The sequence below is a fragment of the Dufourea novaeangliae genome, unplaced genomic scaffold (genome assembly GCF_001272555.1).
Source record: "Dufourea novaeangliae isolate 0120121106 unplaced genomic scaffold, ASM127255v1 scaffold8, whole genome shotgun sequence".
Lineage (NCBI taxonomy): Eukaryota > Metazoa > Arthropoda > Insecta > Hymenoptera > Halictidae > Dufourea > Dufourea novaeangliae.
The window spans coordinates 11324716-11345509 of NW_015373923.1; the positions used below are offsets into that span (position 1 = coordinate 11324716).

The 20794-nt window shown below is 33.2% G+C and overlaps 2 protein-coding genes across 3 annotated transcripts; both read left to right on the plus strand.

Annotated features, from left to right (window-relative positions):
* Positions 1-1338: 1338 nt before the first annotated feature.
* Positions 1339-5295, plus strand: LOC107194781 (transcriptional adapter 2B). Of its 2 annotated transcripts, XM_015584474.1 has the most exons (10): positions 1339-1561; positions 1655-1752; positions 2055-2114; positions 2197-2338; positions 2565-2782; positions 3180-3409; positions 3487-3718; positions 4226-4275; positions 4403-4766; positions 5155-5295. In XM_015584474.1, exons 1-10 carry the CDS (start codon positions 1555-1557, stop codon positions 5257-5259), a joined length of 1506 nt encoding a protein of 501 aa, XP_015439960.1. In that variant the 5' UTR covers positions 1339-1554; the 3' UTR covers positions 5260-5295. The 2 variants fall into 2 exon arrangements, with proteins under 2 accessions (XP_015439960.1, XP_015439961.1); XM_015584475.1 differs by lacking the exon at positions 5155-5295 and having other exon boundaries at positions 4186-4275; positions 4403-4614.
* Positions 5296-14662: 9367 nt separating this feature from the next.
* On the plus strand, positions 14663-18943 carry LOC107194971 (ejaculatory bulb-specific protein 3-like). The gene is made up of 3 exons (XM_015584693.1): positions 14663-14721; positions 17523-17723; positions 18454-18943. Exons 2-3 carry the CDS (start codon positions 17525-17527, stop codon positions 18648-18650), a joined length of 396 nt encoding a protein of 131 aa, XP_015440179.1. The 5' UTR covers positions 14663-14721; positions 17523-17524; the 3' UTR covers positions 18651-18943.
* Positions 18944-20794: the final 1851 nt, after the last annotated feature.

Genomic DNA, 20794 nt, shown 5'->3' on the forward strand with positions numbered 1-20794 from the left:
TTTAAATTGTGCTTTACATCTTCTTCATATTATCTCTCTTGGTTTTAATTTTTCGTTTTTTGATAAAATACCATATTTTCCTTCAAATTATTTCATCATTCTTACTGTCATAAAGAATAAATACATGCTATCACAAAGAGGAAGTGCATTGGAATCCATATTGGTATTTGCAGAGCATTCAAGTGCCTTGGAATTTCTTCCAAATTCTATGTACATATTATGAAACATGTCCAAAAAATATATACGTATAACATATTATATGGTAATATTTTATAATAAGGTATTTAATATTAAAAACTTAATTCTTATATTAGTATTGAAACAATTGATAATCGAAAGTGCCAAATTGCAATGCAAAACTTTATTAAGAAATATACAACTTTCTATAGTTCAAACTCTTTCTAATTGTGATGTATTGTCTGTTGTATCACCAATGCCATATGCTAAGATTTGCTTAATTTACGTACTCCTCTGAATGATTCAATTGTACTGTATATAGTTAACACTATAGTTGTCCAATATAATAATTTGTCACGAAAACCACCTTTTAAAAATACAGGAAGTCCATCATCACACTGTTCACATAAATAAATAGTATTTAATACACAAACTATTTAATTTAATTATACATTAGAGCTATTTATACCTGCATTTTTGCTTGTTTTAATTTAAATTTCTGAAATGCTTTATTTGAATTGAAATTTGCATATCCTGTGTAAAATGATTGACGTAATAAAGCAGTGTTCTTATAAAAATGCCTTGACTGATGATTCTATTAATTACATATGATTAAAGTTTTTATTTACATTTATACCTAAATACTATAGAAAATAATGAATATTTAAACAACATAATAAATAAGCATGTTATGATGAAAAAGGTATAAATAATTAATCTATATGTGTACATATATCATGCTTATAATAATTTAATAAAAATAACTCATGTTTCTTTTTTTTCAATCATTCGAAGTATTTTCATTACAATAAAATTTGAAATTATTACTTTTTTTTATTTTATTTATATTTTACACAGTTCGTATGGATATATAATTTTTTAAATATTTACTTACAAACATGTTGCACCGCTCATAAATGATTACTAATTCAGCTTAGAGGGTTTTATTCATCTAGAAATTGACAAATTTTATATAAAGAAAACTGAACATCGTGGATCGTAATTTCGTTACTTAAATTTGCGCGCAGTCGATATATTCATATCGCAAAAAATCGTAACCGACTTTTCTCATCGCAACGTTGGCGAACATGGGTCGCAGTATACTTAGGTGGTGGGACAGAAAACGCATGCGTACTCGTTTCTCGACGCAACAGTCGTAAACAACATTTTTTCCAATCAGATTCCTCACAAGTTTACGCTTGCACGGTAAATAGAGCGTCCTGGCAGACGCACCAGTATTTTTCCGCGTTTTCATAAGATTTCGCGGAAAAATGGGGTCGAGTTTGCACGCTCGATGTACGTGATACGTAAACTTATGGGTTTCTGGCATGCGGTGACGTCATCCGGATCGTTCTGGAAGAACCCTGCAGGACAATAATGGCGGGTATGTATTTTACGTCGACACCAAGAGGCCATAGATTTCAATTGGAGTCTGTATTCATTGGGGTGCTAATGTACTACGACTCTTCGCTTTCAGATTTGTATGCCAAATACAACTGCACCTATTGTCAAGAGGACATCACGGGTTTACGTGTAAGATGCGTAGAATGCCCGGATTTCGACCTCTGCTTGCAGGTGAGTCGAGTGAACGCCTGTTTCTTGGTCACGTGTTCATTTCTCTTTCCCCCCCTCTTCTGCCTATTCTCCTATTCCTTCGTGTCTTCGTCTATCCTTCCGGTTTCACCGGATTTTGCGTCTGAGAGGAGTTTCCTTTTTCGTTCTCCACCCTCGTATTTTTTTTTGTGAAGTTATTCCGTAACTGCCTTACTACGTCCACGTGACTTGAATGAAACTGCTGATCATCAGAAAGCACGTGTATCGCGTGAAGTGATTGATATAATATATACGAGGAAAATAATGCTTTTAAACGTTAACAGTGTTTTTCCGCGGGAGCTGAAATCGGTCCGCACAAAAATGATCATTCTTATCAGTTTATGGTAAGCATGAATATATAATGATTTTCATTTGAACCATTTTTTTGTTGTTGGTTAGAGACATAATCAATTTTCATTTTTACAGGATTCTGGTACCATTAGTATATTTAATGGTAGAGGGAATTGGACTGCTAGGGAACAACTTAGACTCTTGGATGCTATTGAACAATTTGGTTTTGGAAACTGGGAAGACATTAGCAAACACATTGAAACACGTACACCAGAAGGTAGAGTGTTTAAATGTTTAATTTGCACTGATGGAAATATTTCTCTTTACAATTTTTTAAAGATAAATGTGAGAATATTTTGACAGTTTTTTTTATTATTTAAATTCAGAGTTACATCTCATATGTATAGACGTTTATAACAGAAAATCCAAATTTACCTTTGAAATAATTCCCACAACAAGAATGTTTACTTTTCTTAATATTTTGTACATTATGTATTTTATAGAAGCAAAAGAGGAATACATTGCCAGGTATCTCGATGGTAATATTGGCAAACACACATGGCCACCAACAGAAAGCTACAAACCAAATCTTACGGACCAAACTAAGTCGGATCATGGACCTCTGTCACCTGATCTTACGTCGCGGTTACCACCATTGGATATTACTCCAGAAGAAGCTGCACAACTGGGTTACATGCCACAACGAGATGATTTTGAAAGAGTAAGATAGAATGAATAATTCATATTAACCCTCCGTGGCCTGGGCCGGAGTCACATGCTCGCGAGAGCGATACACATACAGTGATGAAGTTCGTGTAATTCGGGAACTGACCACGTGACATTTTATGAAAACGGCCGGACTAAGACGCCGCAGAAGAATTGACTTATGTCTTCGGCTCACTCTATTTCCTTTTTTACACGCTGTCCTTCCTTCTAATCGACAAAACTTTTACAGTGTTGGTAAGGGCCTCGAGCTCGAGCCACCGTGAGTTTGTGTTAGTTACCTATCGATGTGAGTCAGAAATGATTCGGCCTCGGACGCCCCGCGGAGTCCAGTACTCGGAGGGTTAAATGTTATATCATAAGCATATGTGTACTATAATATCAAATTCTTTTAGGATTACAACCATGAAGCAGAATCTCTTGTTTCTTCGTTATTCTTAAATCCAGCTGAGGATGATGATTTGGACATAGCACTTAAGCTTGCACAAGTTGACATGTATACAAACAATTTAAGAGAAAGAGCAAGACGAAAAAGGGTAGTACGAGATTATCAACTTGTGTCTGCTTTTTTTGCTTTGTCTAGGAAAGATAAGACACTAAAGAAAAAGCAATCAAAGGAAGAAAAGTAAGTCATAGTTTATGTTTATCAAGAAACCAGTTATTGTCATACAATGTTGTAATAAAAACGTATATTATTCGTAGAGAATTCAGGGACAGAATGCGAGCGTTTGCACAATTTTATACAGCACAGGAGTACGAACAGTTCTTGACGAATCTTGAAAGAGAAAGAGAGTTGCGCTTGCGTCTTTCAGAGTTATATCGTTACCGAGACCACGGGATTACAAGGCACGAAGAATGCGCTCATTTCGAACAAGTGCTGGCTCAATCTCAGGGACAAAATGATGCAACGGACCACTGGAATGAAAAAAAATCTGTAAGTATTCATTTCCATTTGTTCATTAATTTTTTTCCATTGTAACGGCAGTTGAAATTGTTTTTAAAAGGTATACCTTGCATTTTATGGTATGTTATACTGGATATATTTACTCATATTTAAAAGTACATTAGAAGTACAAAAGTACAAGCGCATTCATAAAAGTTAGTAGGGTTCCTGAAATATGCAGCAACAGTTTTAAATCGTTATGTATGTTTTGTTTGAAAACAAATATGTAATTAACACTTTTTGAATCTTTGGGCGAGAATAGTAATATGCCTTCTTTTCAATGTTTTAACAAGCGTCGTAACAACTATGGAATAAATTTTCATGATAATAACAGTGTCAGTAAAATAGAGGAAGAACATCATCCCTGAATATGAAAGACCAGAGCCTTAATTATACTGTATGCATTAGCTTTTGCTTCCCTTTTAACTAATTCCATTGTTTGTGGTGCGTGTTGCCAGGCATTTGTGAACAGATTGTATCAGTTTGCATTTCACTTAGGGCAGCAGTGGGCCGTCCACACCAATACACCGCCACACCTCAAAAAAAAGGTACAAAAGTATTCTAAACATTCAATGGATCTACTACTACAATTCCTAGAGACACAAAACTACATAATTTATACTTCCTCTAATTCAGGCAATAAAAAAGATACATTTTTTGCATTATGTTTAACAGAGAAGAAGAAAAAAGTTACTCTTCCATCGACCGAAAGTACACTGCAAAAGACTTACCCAGCAGCAGCTCCTCGCTCAGTCAAACCAATCCCAATCGGACGATGACTCCAGCCAATCAGTGGGCGGAGCCGGATAACTATCTGAATTCTTCCAGCCAGCACTCTACCAGTTCCAGTTCTGCTGTAGAAAGAAACTTCACTGCGACAACTTCCGGAAAATCTTGTTCAGCAATAAGAGATTTAGAAGAGCGAGACATTGAAATGGAAACTGCTGCACATTTGTTAACGAAACAAGAAAAATCTTTGTGTCTCCAACTTGATCTAAAGCCAACGCAGTATTTAACGCAGAAAACGGTGTTGTTGCAAGTAAGTTTCGTTATTCTATTACATACAGAGTGATTTAAAAACGTTGAATAAAGTCAGATTTAAATATGCGACCTAAGGGACATTTTTTTAGAAATTCGATTTATTTTATGATACATTAGACCTTTTGAAATAGTATAATTAAGTAGCCTACAAATGCCTACAATAAATATAGATTTTTTTTTCTCCAAAATTTACTCCCATCTGACACTTTGTTAGACTTCTTTCATTGTCAAAATACAATATTGCTATGGCATTGATATCACAATACCTAGATTTCTACAAGTTCCAAATTTTTTTTTTTTTTCATTTTCTAATTGCCAAACTTGCCTGGTCAGTATATTTATCTTTTTGCATAGACTATATATACGAAAAAATTTTGTGATTACAGGAGTATTTAAATGGTAATAGGAGATCTGGCGTTGTACCTCAGTCGGAACCAGAGAGTAAGATTTTACATTATCTGGTAGCGAATGGCTGGATCGCGGCCAATTAACCATGTGTAAAAAATTAATGACCATTTCAACTCTAAGTCACCCTCTATTTTGCAAACTAAGTCGTAGGTATAATTGAAATTCGAGTCTGATTTAATTAACATATAAGGCAGGTAGAGAGAGAATGTGTATGTACATATATATAATTTAATGCGTAAAATATTGGTTCTTTACTGTAACTTTTCAGTGGAACTGTTATGTAGCCAAAATTCACGTTATCGTATTTGCGGATGAATAGTTACAGTTCTAAAATGCTATTAATAATTGAAAACAGTTTTTTGTCAAAATCGTGTAGTTGTCATTTCGTTAATTCAAATAACGAAATGATATGAAGATTTTTAAATTGATATAGTCATTTCAATGTAAGAATGATACAAGTAGACTTTATTTCAACTTATAATGATTTGTCCATTAAATATCCATATTCTTCAATCCCTTCTCACAAATTCAGGTATTCAGTATTCAGCGTCGTTACGTGCGAAACGATTCCGTGACATATAAGCGTTGTATTTTATTCAAATATGCAGCGTTATATATGATTTCGTTTATCACTTACTCGAATATTAGGAATTATTTAACACTGTATAAGAAAATCTCTTACACTGCCTTCGTAGAGCCATTTAACGTATTGCTCAATTAATTCTTCCACTGTAATGTTTTCTTGTACAGACTATTAGCTGCACATGCTCCTTTCTATCTGTTTTGATTGTGATTTGTTACCATACTTGACAATAAGGAAGTACAGAGAAGTCACGTTAATCGAAGTGAAGTCATTTCTTGTTTCGAGGTGAAGTCCTTGCTTATTTCGACATGATTAAGGTTGAATTAAAACATATCTTTCCGGAAAACTATCAACTAATGTTTTCTGCAACAACGATCGAATGGATATGTATTAAAATATTTAATTACTCTATACAAACAATTTAAAACGTTTGTGTAGCTGAGATTTATGAAAGTATTCATTATTAAATATTAATTATTAGTTGATATTCAAAGTATTGAATACAATTATTAGTTCAGTTATAGTTCAAAGCAAAAAAAAAAAAATAGGCAGAAACATAGGTAACCTTTATCATTCTAATATAACTTTCTCGTGTAACCCTTTTCGCATGGTGGACCGTTATGAATTCTAAACTCAGAACAGCCTGTTCGTGCAATGAATGCATATAAGCGTCGTGCAAAATTGTTTTACGCTTTGATTGCCGCGTTACCCACATGTAGATGTCGAAATTTCCATTGTGAAGTTAAACAATTAATTTTGTAGCTTGAAATACTGGTTAAGAAAAATTTGTACAAAGGTATTGGGATTAGACAAACTTGAAAGAATATGTACTATTCAAATAAGTTTTACTTTGTCAAAAAAAGATAATTTAAATCAGCCTTCTATGGAATTTGATATAGCAACCAGTGTCTTAACAGAGATAACTACAGTTTGGCACCATGCACTATATTTAATAATCGAAATTAAGTACGGAAGGAGTTAAAATGATTCATGTTCAACTACATTTTATTCTGCAAATGAAGGGTTTTTGGAAACGATACGAGGGGTTCCTTATTGATAAGGAATGGTACAAAGAACAGGTCGTGAGGATATTTGTTATCACCATGATATATAAATATATATAATATTAGGTAATTTATTTGTTGCCTGTGTAATATTTGTACATACAATGGAGAAGAAAACTAGTACCTTCCTAGTAATACTACTTCTAAAGCACAAATTATGGTGGTAATATAAAGAAGCGTTAAAAAGGAAAGCATATAGTGTGATACTGGTGGTATTCTAAGCCAAACTTATATTGCAGAAAAGACATACGAACTTAAGACACGAATTAACGCTTTCAGGAAGCAATTATTTTCCGTTGCTTATGATACATTAGCGTTAAACGGCCATAGCTTCTAATTACAAGTAAAGGAAAAAACGAAGAAAGAACAAAAATAATTGTGCCGTGATAAGTGTGCACGTTGTTGCATCTTTGCGAAAAGATACCCATTGTTGTACACTCCTACGCTTTAAAGAGGAGAACAACATTTATAGCTTTTATTTAGTATAACTAATTGGTCGCAAACTTTTATATATTCTCCATTTTCCTGGTATGCTTAAAAAAAGTTAAACAAAAAGAAAAAAAGATTAATCATTTCCTTTAACGTAATTTCGTCTTTTTCGAAATCTTAACGCTTATCGACGTTTAAACGCGAGTTCAAGCGACAAACATCATTGTTTAGCTTGTATCATCGTATGGATGTAAAAAAAAAGCGTAAAAAAAAGCTATATCTATGTAAATACATGAGAAAAGAAACTACGGTTCTGTAGTTACAAAAACCATATGTGTATAAAAAAAGCAGAGTCAAAAATATCTTCCGTTGGAGAAAAACAATACTTATTATGGCGTATTGCTTAAATACGTAGCTAAGTGATGAGATGGGGAAATAGCTGCTCATATTTTTTACGGAGAGTAGAAGACTATTCCCACTTATTCGATGTAAACTATTTTCTTGCGAACAGCGAATCGTTTGTAAAGAACAGTAAAGGATTTTTCAATAGACACGACCATGATTCTTAAAAGAAACGTATTATTTGTTGCGTTTCCGTTGCCTATTGTGACCGGAAGTCGATCAATGTGAGTTTAGATTTTCTGCTTCGCGATTTTTGAGCGACACCAATTTTCATTTTACCCTATGTTTCACGAAGTCGTCGGTATTCTTTCGAATACACTTTTGTTGTCAACTTTCTGCGATTGGAAAATGCTTTAACTTTTTTTTTTAATTTTACACTATAAAAACTTACGGAGATCGACTAATCCGTCGTTTTTGGCTGTAATATTTGTATGCGACGATTCACTACGAATAGACTGTGCAACCGAACAAGTACGCGGTGTCTTGTAATTCATGGTGAATTGATAAAGAGGCGAGAGTCGTGCAAAAAGATTTGTAGTAGATTGTTTTCGTTCGTTCTGAAGTTGTAAATACTATGATAAATTACAAAGTAAATTTATCATTTTCGAATGGAGAATAATATTTACGAATAACGTGAATATTTTCAAGTATAAAAAAATTCCAGTTTTAATTGTAACGGTATGCATGGTAAAAATTGTTTGATACATTCTGTACTGAAATTTCGAATCTTTTGAATAATATCGTTAGTGATCAAAAAATTGACACGTTCCCTGATCATAAATACTTTCGCTGTTAAATGTAACGTAATCATGTAATACTTTATTACATCGTTAATTGATGTATGAATGTTTTAGTGGATTTATTACACCAGGGAGCTCGTCGCTTTGCATTGCGTACAGATCTCTTTTCTATTGTACATTAATATAAATTGATGGTATAAATAAAACTGTTAGATTTAGAATGGAATTCACTGAAAATTGATCGTGCACGGAACGTGTTGATTGTGCCATGTAATTACATTAAGGCAATTTATTTTTATTGTTTTTGCCTTGTATGCAATTTATTATGACATTCAGTTAAAGAACAAATTTGACGAGGTAATGAAAATTTTTACGTCCACGTGTGTAAATAAGAGGAAGAAGTACGAAAACAATTTCTAGCATGAGAGAAAGTATTTCATATTTTTTAGGTTATTTCTCAAGTACCTCTTTATACTAAGAATTATGAGTCACCCTGTATGAACAAAGTTATCTTAAATCACGTGGTCAAGCCGACTATTTGTAATTACTTAAAATAGTAATTTATGAAATTGAGGAAAAATCAGGTAAACTCGTAGCAGTTAGTAGAACGAAGCGAACGCTACGTTTAAAAATTTATGACGTACAGTAAAGCATTTGCACCATGACCTTTTTGTTTCAAAGATAGTATGAGTTTATAATGAACGAGCTAACAGTGCAATCCATACAGTTTGGTACATTTTGAAATTGATTTAACGTTAATAAGAAGAATCTGTGTAACATACAACGAGTTTATTACTCCTCATTGTTCTAGAAATAATGGAAAGCAATTTCGAAGATAAAAAAAAGGCTTTCGATCTTGTACTTGAATTAAACAGTCGTTAATGTATAAAATAAACTGTACAATAGGTATTTTCCCTTAAAAACTTGTTTATGTTTATTTCACTGTTACTCATTTCCAACTTTCCATTAATAGGTACATAAGAATGAAACATTGATATATGTATTTGAATGGGAAGTACAACAGTTAAATAAAAAGCTTGAACAGAAATTAAATTTTCGCGCTATTCTCGATCAGCTGCTTATAAATCAAGACGGAAAGTACAATACATACATATTATGTTCCGTTGATTTGAATACTTCCGTTGATCCACTTGTAATGTGACACCTGCTTATTTTAAAAAATCTTTAACTATCACATGACTAGATTTCATTATGCGATATGCATTAAAATTTAATTATACAATAACCTTTTGCCTCGTACATTTATCATTTTGTTTAAGTCCTTTACAAAGCTTACAAATTTCAAAGTAATTTAATTTTTAAGTTTCACATTTTTTTGTGCCACAGTTTATCCTAATATTTAATCTTAAGTCAACAAAATACGGTGCATTTATTAGTTGTTATAATTTATATAAAACAATTTCCGTGCGGTTAAAGCTAAGATTTCATATTTTATTAAAATTTTTAGTATACAAAAATATGATTATTCTTTAACAGTATCAGTGCAAAATATTCGAAGCAAGCATGTTCCTATTATAAAAATGTCGGTTTATATTACTACAGAAAAATATCTTCTTCCAAAATTATAATTATGAAATGGATAAAACTCGTTTGCTTGTGAAATGAATCTACAATAAGTAGCAGGTAAGTACTGTTCTCGAAGAAGGATAAACGAGTTCTTTCTTTGTCCTTGCAAAAATCTTCTCGACGGATTAATTTCCTCGTACTTGTGAACGGTAGATTTATTTTGTCTGATAATTACGCATTAATGTATGATCATGTCGAATGTTTTCCATTTTGTCATTTCCAAATTATACATTGGAAACACGTATAAATGTTCTTGCTATCTCTGTGAAACCTTTTTATCATAGCTTCTCATAATTATATACAATTATTACCAGCCTCGTCAAGATTAATGCCTGAAATGAATCAACCAAAAATTTCCGTAATAAAGTTTACAGCCGATTCGTCGCATCGTGTATCTAATGATACCGCACGCTGCTTTAATTACATCGATAAATGCGCATAAACTATAAAACCACACTGGTCTAAGTTTTTCTCGGTGCATTCTTTATGTACGTACAATCATTAAATTACGTCTTCCTTCAATTATCACATGTTCATGTTAAATCCTTTTTGTGATCTGTTTCCCTCGTCACAAAGTTCGTTATAATTTTTCACATCGCGTAGCCATATGTAGTATGTTTTCTAATCTGTAATCGTATCCTTGATACTTGTATATCATTCTGATTAAATCCTTACCTTAAAGGTTTTACCGTAACAATAAGCCCAATATACTAATTTTATTTTGTCGAGAAAATTCGATCTGCGTCCATGGACCCACAGCGCGCGCCGCCATTTTTCTTTTCTCGAGCACAATTCTGTGCTATCCGCGATGCGTCACGTACGACATCGACGGCATAATCAGAACAGTTTTACGAGTAAAATCACCTATAAGTACAACGTACAGATCGCAACAAAGCGGCGTGATCGAACGAGTGGAAAAGATGCGTCATCCTACATAGGAACACAGACGTTTCTTGGATCAGAAGCCTCATGACGTCCCCGTCATTTTCCCGGTTTTTTTTCTCGATCCACACGACGTCCTTCGTCGTGTGCTCGACGAGTAACGTGTACTTTTCTCGTCGCCTTTTTCAATCTTATTAGAATTACGATTCCGTAAATAGGCAACTGTAATTGCACGACCATTGAAATCTCCTCTCGATGGTGCCACGGAGAGTCATTTTCAAAGAATCTCCGCAACCATGTTATGTGTAGGGTGATTTTCAAAGTTTGGGCACGTTGTCAGGTTATTTCAGAGATTTTTGATTATTTTGTTATGCTAATTTTGGTCACGTTTCATTTCGAATATGTATCTGCCGGTGATTATGAAAGTGGCGTATACAATGGCGGACAGAAAAGTTACCATTTCCTTGATTTTGTTATTTCTATTAGTTCTTAATATAACTTGAAACCTTGATATACTGGGGTTGATATAGATTTTAATTCTCTATCAGAATATATATTAAATGTGTACTAAAGTTTTACGTTGATGTTAAAAAAAATAATAAAAATTACAAAAATCAAAAAAGTGGTAACTTTTCTGTCCGCTACTGTAAGTCAATTAAATATTTTTCTGAAGTGCTTCCATATTATTGTAATGCAAATCAATGTGACAACAAATAAATGAAATGTTCAATTTTTTTTAGATTTTTGTCTCACAACACATAATCTCCGGTACATATATAACAACAATTACACTTATACAAATTCTAAATTGTTATTGACATTATTAACATATTGTTAGTTATTGAAACAAATTTGAATGAAACAATCGATACTTGTTGACAAAAGTATACCTACAAAATCTACTGGAACTTAATTCACTTAATAAAATTTGTTCATAGTTTAATGTTATTGCAGTAAATCATTGTATGGAAATATTTTGCATGTAAAAGTATTCAAATACTAAATTAACAAAGGAAATTTAGAGATTTTAAACTCTATTTTGGAGATATTTAATAATGAAATATGTATTATGGAAATCGTATAAAATTTTTTGTTGTAATCTGCAGTGAGATACGATTATAGTCTGTATCTGGAATTTATATTTCAATTCAAATAACAGACAGGAAATTTTGTATTCGTTACTTTTAAATTGTTACCAAAGTAATAATTTTGCTAATTTCTGAATTGATGCAGTACCTCAGTACGAAGAAGCTATGTTATTTAATATTACATACAACAATGATCCAATGTAAACTTCGACACTCTTCAATTCTTTCACAAAATTTTAGTGATATTATTTTCGTGTAACAATACTCATGAATTTAAACGACTTCCAAGGAATCTTGTGTGCTGTTTTTTTCTCATTTGATCCACAGGGAGGAAAGTCCGTGGACAGTAATGTCGCAAACAAGGTTTTTTCTCAGAATTGTTTGTCCAGTGATTTATTATATGTTAAATTGGGCATTTAAAGAATCTTCGTACATTATTACAATAAGGATACTCTCTTGTAAAATACAATTGGCTTGTCAAAAGTTGTTTAACTAATTAGATAATATATGCTGTATTCTAAAATTTAAATAATTATTTATAGTAAAATGTAAACATCTAGGCGGTTCAAGGTTAGAAAAATAAGGACTGTGACAAATTATTTTGAAATTGTTAAATGTTCTTAGTATTTCTTGCAATACAAGGAACTTTGTTAAGTTTTTGAAAGTAAAAAAAACGAATTGGATGACTTACAACTTACAACGATTAGTAGCGTGTAAATTATGTTCTTTGGAAGTGTAAAAACACAAATCGATTATGTAACGATATGCGAAACCTGTTAATTTCAATACTTAAACATTAATGCCAAGGGGCAGAACTTTTTAATCTCTCTTAAAACGACAGGAACACGATGTTGACACGAGTCATTCGACTCATTTTTCTTCTATACCGAAAAATACACGTAATAGTAGTAATTTGCACACGCCAAATCTGCTTGTTAAGTAACACCATTTTCGTTTTTTCAAAACGCATACGACATATTGTGCAATACGACGTATTGCACTGGAAGTGGTACAAATTGCTTTCACAAAAAGAAAGCGCAATATGAATTTTAGTCTCAAAAATTCTTATATTTTAACAAAGCCTAGACCCTCTAATTTTTATAATTGTTATTCGTCTGCATTAGATTGATTAAAAAATATTATAGAGCAGGTTTTTTCAATTATCACTACCCCCATAGACAAATGCAGCAAAAACTAGCGCACAGTTAAAGAAACTGCAAAAATGTAGGCTAGAAACAATACAAATTTTCCACGACTTTTACAAATACATAATAAAGTCATTGGTAAGAATTTCTTTTATTGCATTGATATGAAGCTGAAGAATAACGATTATCATTATAAATAACAATGTACATGTTTACATTTAGATGAAATATTTGTAAAACACTCTTAATTAACTCTTCATGTATATTTGTAGAAATAATTAATGTCCATGCTAAAACAATTATTTTATTCATGGATATTTAAAATTTTTTTCGATGATACGATTGAAAGGAATTCATTTTTCACGAACATTTTATGAGAATGCAAGAAAAAGTAGTGACTCATTGATTTACGAAAAAATTACACAAAACAATGCAAAAAAGATTATAAGAAATTGATGATATAAGGCGTGAGATTAGTTGACATATATCTTATGTTGTTAAAAAAGAAAGACGAGTAATGCGCATTCACACTTGTCACGTCTAGGAAGTAAATTACAAACATTCGTTGTTCTTTCGTAACTTTAGTATTAAAATTAAGATTCAGAATTCATCTTCGGAAAGAACAGAACGTCTTACAAAATTTCTCTACAGTTGTTTTATCCTATTATAAAACATAAATTTATAATTAAATTGAGCAAGTAATAAGTATTTTTTATTAAATACATTACAACTAATATTGACTATTGTAACAAATCATCATACTTAATATTGACAATTGTAACAAATCGTTTAAAATTGTTACTCTTCGTGAGTGTAGAAGGCGATACTGATAAGAGTTTATCGGACACCAAATTCTGCTAAAGGTCCAATATTTGCTGAATTGTTTCATTTAAAGAATACAAGCAACCTAATGGACTACATAATTTGCCCATCCGAATAAAACAAACAATTAAAAATATTTGCTAATCAAATACAATTAAATTTTACTTAAACAATCATGTTACAGATATTTCCACCAAATAATGCCAAATACTATTTCATAATATAATAGCAAGTATTCAAAATTTATCAGAATTTACGTTAAAACTGGAAGTCGCTACCGAACAAATGATTGACGGAGCAATTAGTTCGTTTTTGCCACTTGTGAGGCCACTTGTACGGCGTAGAATAGGCCTGCAAATTACATTGTCAAAATATTTACAATATTTCACTTGAATTGCATGAATTCGTTGGGTCTTCCTTTCAATTACATCATTTTAATTATCCTCGCTAGAATTCATTCGCGCGTCCCTAGATACATATATTCATATCGGAAATCGATGCAAGAAGACTCACTAGTCGATTACGAGGATAAAGGGAAAAAAATGCATTAAAATGCGCGTCATTCTCGGATGAAATGAACAAGTTGATCACTTTCAAGAAGCTCGCGCAAAATAAAGGTGAAGAGGTAAGTTTCGCAGGTGGGGTACGGCTCGTCGGTATGAATCGACGCCCGTATTCCCACCATCGTGACACACAACAGCTTCGCCGATTGATCCTACCACCGGTGTGATTGGGCATATATAAGTACCGTCAGCCACAGGACATCTTTAGAACTGCATCTAATCGCAGCTAATAACGTTCAGGTGAGTGAGTGTCGCAGAGGTATCGAAGTGTGTCCACGGTTCTACCGTGAATTGTTTGCCTATCGTTGGACATCGCGACAAAAAATGCAAAACATGGGGACGAATCGATTGGCCACATGTAGCAATCGAAATTTCTCCTTCAACCTGTGACTTACTAGAAAGCCACATTTTGTTGCACGCCGGATCGTCGGTCGTAATTAACGCGCGCGCTGACTGCCGGGCGAATTTTTTTACGTCTGGATCGTGTCGTCGAAGTGAAATATTAACCACGCGAAATGTATGAATTATTGAATATACAGTGGGTGTAATAAGTGTTCGTACACCCTTTAAAACGGAACAACTCTTTTAAAATTGGTCCAAATGACTTGAGTTTTTTTTTTGTTAAGTTAGAGACATTAATTTACTAAATGATGTGAAAAAAAAAAATTTGAAAAAGTTGCAATTGGTCCGAATCGCGAAGAAAATATTAAAGGTCGTGTTTTACAACTTTTTAATCTGAGGCTATAATGAAAATTTAATAAATACATATCGAAGATTTATGTTAGTTATATACATGTTGAAAATTTCATCAAAATCGGTTAACGTTGCTACGATATACAAACGATTAAAAATGTTGAATATCGCAGTTTTTCCCGACTTTCGATCTACAACTGTAGTAAATCTAACAATTCTCACATCTTTTGATGTCTGTCGCTCGTTTCTGTATTAAACGATTTCAATGAAAGTTTCAGTATGTACATACCTAACATAAATCTTCGATATGTATTTATTAAATTTTCATTATAGCCTCAGCTTAAAAAGTTGTAAAACACGACCTTTCATATTTTCTTCGCGATTCGGACCAATTGCAACTTTTTCAAATTTTTTTTTCACATCATTTAGTAAATTAATGTCTCTATCTTCACAAAAAAAAACTCAAATCATTTGGACCAATTTTAAAAGAGTTGTTCCGTTTTAAAGGGTGTTTGAATACTTTTTACACTCACTGTATAAATGAATTATTGAATCGACCTGTGTGTATTAGACTTTTGTGTATTTTGTTTGCCCGGGAAATGTTTTTAATCCTTTCGTCGTTGACGTCTTGTACGCACACTACTGTCCATGAGTATTCGGAAAACTAGCAATTTCAAATAGATGGTGTAAACGGTGTTAGAATCTTACTGTTTGTTGATAAATCAAAGTTTCATGCCAGGTTTACTCCCTCTGGTAAACCGAGTAGCCTATTTTGTCAATGGTTTTCAATTTGACAGTCCTTTAGAATTCAGCCGCGATCGATTTACACTGTTAACCCTGCTACGGTCCTCAGTCCAACTATACACTATCGGGCTAAAGTAGCTGGACACTTATATGAAATGTCTGTATTGATTTTTATGATTTTATCTTGTCGAAAGTGAATATATCAAAATATTATAAAAGAACGTAGGCGATATTTATTAATAAATAATATCGATAAAAGTACAATAACCAAAGTTGAATAAAAAAGTATATATATATAAAAGGAACAGATTTTAACTGCCATTTTTAACTTTTGTTGTACTTTTATGTGTTTAGATGAATATCAGTCATGTAAAACGAAAAAATCGTCGGTTGGACGTTGCAGGCGTTTGGTTAGAATTAGTTTAAGTTTAACTCTGCAAGAGATTGCGAACTCGTGTTGTAAAAAAAAATGAACGATAGGAGAGCCTGGTACTATTGTCAAATTAGCCAAAGAAAGCCACTCAATTCAGCAGCAGAAATGATAGTCTTATTCACTTCGCAAACCTGAGAACATTTCTGAAAATACGCGATTAAGATCAAGTCGAAAAAGTGTGTGAAGTCGAAAGAAAGCGTTAGAGAAAAAAAACACGATTGGGTCGAAATAGTCCCGAAGACTGTAGCAGGGTTAAGCCGACGTCTACCAAATATTTGTAACGTTTCAGACACGTTGTTCTGTTTTAAGTGATTGACGTTCGTCTAAGTGTATAAAAATACTAAATTCTGATAAAAAATAAACATGTTTAGTCCGTTAGAACGTTGGGGTAGAACAGAAACTTACTTTTTTCATATAAATACTTTCGTCGATATTATTTGTTAATGAACATTATCCATGTTGTTCTATAACAATTTGTTATAGGTACTCAAATTCGATAAAATAAAATGATAAGATCAATAAAGGGAGTTGTATTTATAAAGTATTTGACATATTTCCGCAGATATACAAGTGTTCGGAAAATTGGTAACAGTAGTGAGTGCACCACGATCCAGAAAATGTAATAGGGTACCCTAGGTATGAGTTGAAATATTGTAGGGGATGGTAGGGGAGTTCTTCTGATATCTTTGGAACAAAAGGAATAATATCTACAAAATAGAAGCTAATCGAATATGTTATAGGATTGTCTTTGCTCTTCTTAAAATGTTTGCGTCTACTCTGTATAACAACGCAGCTCTGAAGCAAAAGCGGCATCTGCACCCCTTGCTGATAATACTCAAGAAGATCTGTACAATTTCTCTTAAAAATGAGTTTAATCCTTTACAATATTTAACTATTAAAAATCAACATGGAAATATCGCTTCGGAGCGAAAAGATTAAGAGTATTAGAAAGTTTAATAATATTATTGTTTATTTTAAACCTGGGTGTGCCCATTTGTGCGGCAGGTAAAATCGAGTCACCGATTACCTCTAAGATAGTGAATGTATTGAGTTTTTCGTATGTTTGAGAATTCGTTGACTGACGTGTTGGAAATCGATGGAATTTTTTAAGATGAATTCTGTACCAGCGGCGAGCTTTGGTTTGTTTAATTTTAATTTCTTTTCTACACAGTCATGAAAGTCGCGTTGCTCTGTTTGCTCGTCCTTGTGGCAGTCGTCTACGTATCCGCCCGTCCGGAAAAGTCCACGTACACCAACAAATTTGACGGTGTCGACGTGGACCAAATACTTCGCAGCGATCGCCTACTGGGAAATTACTACAAATGCTTGATGAACGAGGGAAGATGCACTCCGGAAGGCAGTGAACTTAAACGTGAGTAACTAAACTGATATCGGCCATTTTGAACGTGATCAGTAGACAGCGGATTTTATGCAGTTACAATACTCAGTGTCTGAAATTGAATACAGTAACAAGTGTAATGAAATGCACAGAGATTTTCATATTATCAAAAACTCGACGAAATTATTAATAGTGTAAACAAGTTCCTTTTTTTTTTCTCCACGTCCCATTGACTACTACACATATACAGGGTGTAATAAAAATGTTGGAGGACCCGAAAATGGAAGACTCGTGCTCTGATTGGTCGGGGCTTTTCGTTAATATCTCGTTAACAAAGCCTCCGATAATATTTTTACTAAGGAAAAACTTGCTTCAAATCACCTCACGAGTCTTCCATTTCCGGGTCCTCCAACATTTTTGTTACATCCTGTATGTAGGCTAACCAAGGCTAGAAATATTTTTTCTAACATCTAATCTGCAAATCTCATAAATGATGATACAAGTGTTTAATAGTATTTCTGAAGTACCTGCCTTATGAAAACGTGAACGTGTACGAACAACTGTAGTTTACTGATAACTAAACACCATGATTAAAAGATACTTCATGCAGATTAATTATTCTTCTTAAACGCACAATCTCCTCAGCTTGTAAATTAATAAAACTAACCTCCAAATGTTCGACAATAAAATCTATTAAATTACTGAAATTAAGAAAGAAATTTCTAACTGTTTTTTCATTAATCATTCTACGCTCGTAATTCAGGACTTCTGCCGGACGCCTTGGCAACCGAATGCAGCAAGTGCACAGAGAAGCAACAGGAAGTGACGAAGAAGGTCGTCAAGTACCTCGTGGACAACAAGCCCGAGATGTGGAAGAAATTGTCGGCCAAATACGATCCTGAAGGTGTCTACAGGAGCAAGTTCGGCGAGGAAGCGAAGAAGCACGGCATCAAAGTTTGAAAATTCGCGGGAACACAGCAATAATACGTTGGGTTTGACAATCTCAACGTGACATCGAGGACATATCGATTCGACGGAGATAATAATCGTCCCCTAATGAACACGTAGTCAACGTTGAAATGGACTTACACACTTAACAATTGGTCGTATCATGTACATACCCCCCCCCCCCCACACACACACACACACAAGGAAACAGAAAAGAATCAGGTTAACAGAGACTGTGTAATTTTCTATAGTGAATTAGCTTGACCTAGCGAGTGGGTACAATAAAGTATGGCTAAATACATCGATTTCCTAATATTCCATTTTCGTGTTGGTCCTTTTACTTTCGATTTTACAATGCGAAGAAACAACGTGACTCTGCACACGAATCGACCAAAAAGGGGTTATCCATATATGTACGTTTTCGTATTCATCGAACGTCTACGGATAGCGCATCGTTCTTGGCCAAGGATTATTTGGTCATTGTCGAGCCGTCATTACGTAACATCAACAAGGAAAGCGATCGGCGTGACGTCAATTACGCGATCGCGGCGTTCAATCTGCCGTGGAAAATTTCTTCGCTGCTAGTGTCGAACAACAAAAACACACCCAGTGCAAGGATACGAGTGCGAATGTGGATGTTATTGTTAGCTCGAGAGAATTATCATTTGTCGGCGATTAATGATGCATGAGAAGCAACTAGAATCAGCCGTTCGGATCGCCAGATCTGTATCTAATGCTGAGTCGTGTATATTAAAAGATCGATTTGCTAATTTCGTTATATATTTTACAAGGAGTTATGCATACAATATGGAAGAATTTTTTTATTTATCTTTCAATTCAAATGAAGTTATGCAAATGGAACTTTGATTATGCGAACGCTATTTATCCGAACGCTCCACTATTCAAAGAAAAACTCGTGGGTGTTTTGAAGCAGATATATTGTACGATACAATATTTATTTTTTGAAGAACTTTTGTTTAACCGTTGAACGACGGTGCCTTGGTCTACTTTGATTTAGGATTCCGAAAGCTTCCCGCGTCTTCTCGGCTTACGAGATATAACTGAAGAATACAGTTGTTTATATTACTATTTAATAAGGAGACCAATGTATTTTTGTAGAAATAGATTTTAAAACAAACACCTCGATATTGACAAGTAGGGGTGCAAGCGGATACAGAAACCACTGTCTGTTCGATTTTCAGAAACTTCCGCCTTCGGACGTGAATAATTCAAGTTAAACATTTTTTAAGTCAATTTTGTTTTGCACATTTCTTTAAAAAATCTATGATGGTGAAGATTGTGCATTCATGATGCATAAAAATTTGGACGATTTGAGGGGTATAGATATACTACATATACGTACATAGATAGAGAAACTGATAATATCTGAAGTTATCGAAATTGTCATGATTCTAATAATAATAATACTTCTAATAACTAATTTTTTAAGTGCCTATAATCCATAAATAGAAAAATACATTTTCGGATGACTGATCCAGCAAGACAATAATAAAGGAATTTTCCACGATAGATTCAATTGGAATTATTTTGTATTATGAACATTTATTATATAAAAAATAGTTTTCTATTGAAAAGTACCAAAAGATAAACACATATATCTCCATGTTTCATTATAATATAGGTACATGTGTCATGAATATAAATTCATACCATTTACAACATTGCTAACAATAATGTAAAACAGAATGTATGTGCAGCATAAAGCAAAAAGGGAATAATTATATTTTAAAAATACATTCTCTTTTATATGTATTATAAATATTATAGAATAATATCTAGCACTTTACAAATCAATTCAAAAACGCATATAGTTAATACAAATTTCAAGGGTAAAAAATATGAAGAAAACTATAGAAAACAGCTTTCGATAATGGTTACCACCTGGAAATAATAGCTGTTTCAGACGAAATATTTATATCGGATATTAAATTACACTATAACATAATGTAGCTCCCTAAAGGAAAATGACTATAGAAAAAAAGGAATCATTTGTTTGGTAATTCAAGAGCTGTCATATTGTCACCAAAGTAAGTGCTATGACAGATTTTCTGTACGATTTCTTAACCCTTGTAACTTCCTAATTAAACATAGTTAGTAATGGATTCCGTTGACATGTAAGATGAAAGACAATTCAA